This window comes from Aedes aegypti, chromosome 2, assembly GCF_002204515.2.
Source record: "Aedes aegypti strain LVP_AGWG chromosome 2, AaegL5.0 Primary Assembly, whole genome shotgun sequence".
Taxonomy (NCBI): Eukaryota; Metazoa; Arthropoda; class Insecta; order Diptera; family Culicidae; genus Aedes; species Aedes aegypti.
In genome coordinates, this window is record NC_035108.1 from 462,895,876 (window position 1) to 462,899,304 (window position 3,429).

The 3,429-nt window shown below is 39.8% G+C and overlaps 1 protein-coding gene across 2 annotated transcripts; it reads left to right on the forward strand.

The window, feature by feature from the left end:
* The first annotated feature begins 1,184 nt into the window (after positions 1 to 1,184).
* Positions 1,185 to 2,803, forward strand: LOC5568174. 2 transcript variants are annotated; one of them, XM_001652060.2, is made up of 4 exons: positions 1,185 to 1,557; positions 1,613 to 2,044; positions 2,100 to 2,234; positions 2,289 to 2,803. In XM_001652060.2, exons 1-4 carry the CDS (start codon positions 1,393 to 1,395, stop codon positions 2,769 to 2,771), a joined length of 1,215 nt encoding a protein of 404 aa, XP_001652110.1. In that variant the 5' UTR covers positions 1,185 to 1,392; the 3' UTR covers positions 2,772 to 2,803. The 2 variants fall into 2 exon arrangements, with proteins under 2 accessions (XP_001652110.1, XP_021703903.1); XM_021848211.1 differs by having other exon boundaries at positions 2,100 to 2,803.
* The last annotated feature ends 626 nt before the right edge of the window (positions 2,804 to 3,429 follow it).

Here is a 3,429-nt window from a genome sequence, read left to right on the forward strand (position 1 = left end):
AGAAAATCGATACAATTTCTATTAAACTGCACTCAATTAAGAATTTTTGATTTATTTTAGTATTGTAGGAGCACATGCGGTAAACCAAACATCGAATATAGATTGATTTGTAGCAAAAAGATTTCATGAAACATTTTCAAACTTTCAATAAAAACTCTAACTTATGAACTAGCAACACGGCCGGGCTAGCAACAAAGTGCCCTGTTGCAATCCAACTCAACGATGTGAAAGTAGGCCTTTGCCAAAACGACCAATCAGAAGTGGTCTTTTTTGACAGGCAAATGGTTTCAAATTTGCACTAGTACCTGACAAGTCCTGTCCTAGGATATTTCTATGTGTGGTCCATTTCGATATCGGCTCATGAACGTTTCACTGTAGAAACATTTCCATGAACCAACTTTCATTCAGGAGCAAGAATATAATTGTTCGTTGCGCGTTAAACATGAAAGTAATTCTCAGGATTTTACAAGTTTTAAATTGCCAAAGTACGTTTGACGCCAAAACATATCGTTACACTGAAATGAATTTTATTGTAGAAACTACTGAATCCATGGTAAATTTAAGAACTGCACCAACGATTTTCAACCGACTACATTAATCTGTTAACTCTACCATAGCATAGTCAACAAGAAAACATATTCTGTTTATTTAACCAGAGTTGTAGTATTTATGACTAGAAACATTCTAGATTTGACAAGTTTGGCATTGTACTTTTCACCGTATTGTGTTGTACGGTGGGTGTCATGGATTGAAATACAATGCTTTGTAGTCGAGGCTACTATGAACATAGTCACATTTACTACACTGCTCAGTGATTTTTACCAGATTATAGTAAACTTAACAGATTTTTGTAGTCGGTTGAAAATCGTTGGTGCAGTTCTTAATTCTACCATGGATTCGGTAGATTATACAACAAAATTTGTTTGCGTGTAGTCTTCTTTTTAAGTTTTATGTGAAAAGTAGCTTAGAGCCAATCATTGGTTTCACCTAATTCAAACTATAATATAAATCTTTAAATTAACTTAATTCGAAATCTTCTCTGCGTTGAGGAGCACTACCAACTCCCTTAATTGAAACTAGTCTCGCAAAAAGACCAGTTCATTGACAAACACTTAATCCACCTAAGCAAACTTTTCGAGACTGTCTTTTATCGCAATGATAAGAATGGCGTACACTGTAAAAAGCTCAGCTATCATGCTGTATTGCTCCTGTTGCTCTACACTTTATCGGACTGGAATATTTTTTCCCGGTGCTTCTCAGCGTAGTCTAATTGAGCGCTAAAAGATATGCACACTTCAAAGGCCAGTAAAGCCAGTGCCATTCATCCGTCGGAGAGTGCGCAGAAAGACATCTATCGTACAGTAGTAGCTCTAGCTTGGCAACCGGAACGAGATGGTAAATTTAGCTGACCTTATTACAGCCGACGACTGTCGCGAAGTGGTGCGGAGTTCCCTCGGTGAAGGGTTTCGTGTGAACAACTATCGACTGGAGAAAGTTAAGGGACAACCTGGATTCTTAGGCGAGTACGCCCACTTGATAGTGACCACAGTTCAGCTAGTAAGTACGACGAGAAATTTGTTTCAAAACCTAATCAAGCTTTAACGGATTTTAGGAAACAGAGCAGACTCAAGAGCACTCTTATTTTGTCAAGTGCTTGCCATTTACCGATCCGAAGCAACGCGAGATAGTACAAGAAATAGGCATATTCACCAAGGAAGCTGTTTGTTACCGAGAACTCTTTTCCAAGTTTGAGCAGAGTCCCGAAAAGGTACTGAAATGGAGACCGGACTGCTGGTTGGCACGGGACGATCTGATGGTGATGGAAGATCTTGTCGACGCGGGCTTCCGAGCTATGCCGTTTCAAAGACCATTCGGAAGAGAACACCTGACGCTGATATTTGAACGCATGGCGCAAATGCATGCCTGTTCGCTCGATTTGGAGTACAATCAGATGAAGGGAAAGAAGCTTGGCGAAAGGTTCGGAGAAATGCTGTACGAGACGACGTTCATGAGGAAGAATCCATGGTTCGAAGCGGGTTTGGAGGTTTGTCTACTACCAATGAGGTTTCCTTCGAATAATTTTTTTTATTCATATGTAGGGTATTCTCAGGGTAGCCTTAGATGGTTCAAGGTACTCACAAAATTCGGAGTACAGATCAATCATCCAATCCCAGCTGATGGACAAAATGGATCGCATCTACGAATTATCCGAGCCATCTGGCCGCTTTCAGTCGGTAATAGTTCATAAAGATCTGTGGTACAACAATTTGATGTTTCGATTTGATCAGACTCAAACAGGGGAAGTGTTGTACGAAAAACCGTTGGACTGCGTTCTATTCGATTTTCAAATCTCGAGATATCAAGCACCGGCCATCGATTTCCTGTGCGCCATCTACCTGTTGACTTGTAGATCCCATCGCGATGAGTCATACGACTTCTATGTGAAATACTACTATGAACAGTTGCAACAAAAGCTGAGTAAACTTCATCTACAAGCGGAAACCGTTCTTCCTTGGGAGCAATGGCTGGGGAGTTTGGAGCACTATAAGTTGTTCGGTTTGGTGTGGTCCGGAGTTTTGCATGCGTACGTGAACCTTCCGGAGGGTTACATTGCGCAGCTGCACGAGAGTGATCCCAAAGCGTATCACGAGTTCGGACTCGTTAGTAGAGACGCCGTATTGATGAAGTTCTTCCGATCGGATGTATATTACCGAGAAAGGTTGCTTGATTCGGTTGACGAAACGTTAGAATATTTATTCGGGTTCAAATAAATTATGCAATTAAGTTTGTGTTTTAATTTCTAGACGATTTATTTAGCATTATTAGAACAGAACAAACATTCCATAGTTTATCTTCGGAATATTTATAAATTTGGGAGGATTGCTGGATTCAACCAAAAATCCGTCACTGATAGATTATTTAGGATCTTATTGAAGATTTCACTAGGAATCTGCCGACCATCTCACAGAGAGTTCGCCATGTATGTCTAAAAAAGAAATCTTCCTTATATGTTTTGGTGATGCACAATAATGTAATATTGTAAATATACAGCCGAATCATTGATAAATTTGAAAAAAAAAAAAATGGAGCTATGCGTTATTTTTACAACAATGCATCATGCAATGTACACCAAGATGTATCAAGAGCTTATAACTCAGTAGTTCCCATCAGTGGCGTAGCTAGGATTTTCGTGGCCCTTCAAAAACATTACGATAGAAAATAACGAACCTTGTGTTCATCTATCGAAGCTGGCAGAGTCTTTGTACAGGTCGGAGTATTTAATATTTGCTCCGCTTCAAATAAATCGCGCGCGTTTGTTTTTTTATTTTGTTCTTTTGTCTAACTGCTGCGTAAGTGAATCATGCCGTGCGCGAGTAATAGTTGTACCGTCAGTGACGATAAACATGTGTGGTATTGCCATGGGTCGTG

What these genes read in the sequence shown, in the direction of transcription:
- LOC5568174 (XM_021848211.1), top strand. Translation starts at nt 1,393, where the DNA reads ATGGTAAATTTAGCTGACCTTATTACAGCCGACGACTGTCGCGAAGTG. An exon ending in TAGTGACCACAGTTCAGCTA is followed by an intron (nt 1,558 to 1,612) that starts GTAAGTACGACG and finishes AACGGATTTTAG; the next exon opens with GAAACAGAGCAGACTCAAGA. An exon ending in GGTTCGAAGCGGGTTTGGAG is followed by an intron (nt 2,045 to 2,099) that starts GTTTGTCTACTA and finishes ATTCATATGTAG; the next exon opens with GGTATTCTCAGGGTAGCCTT.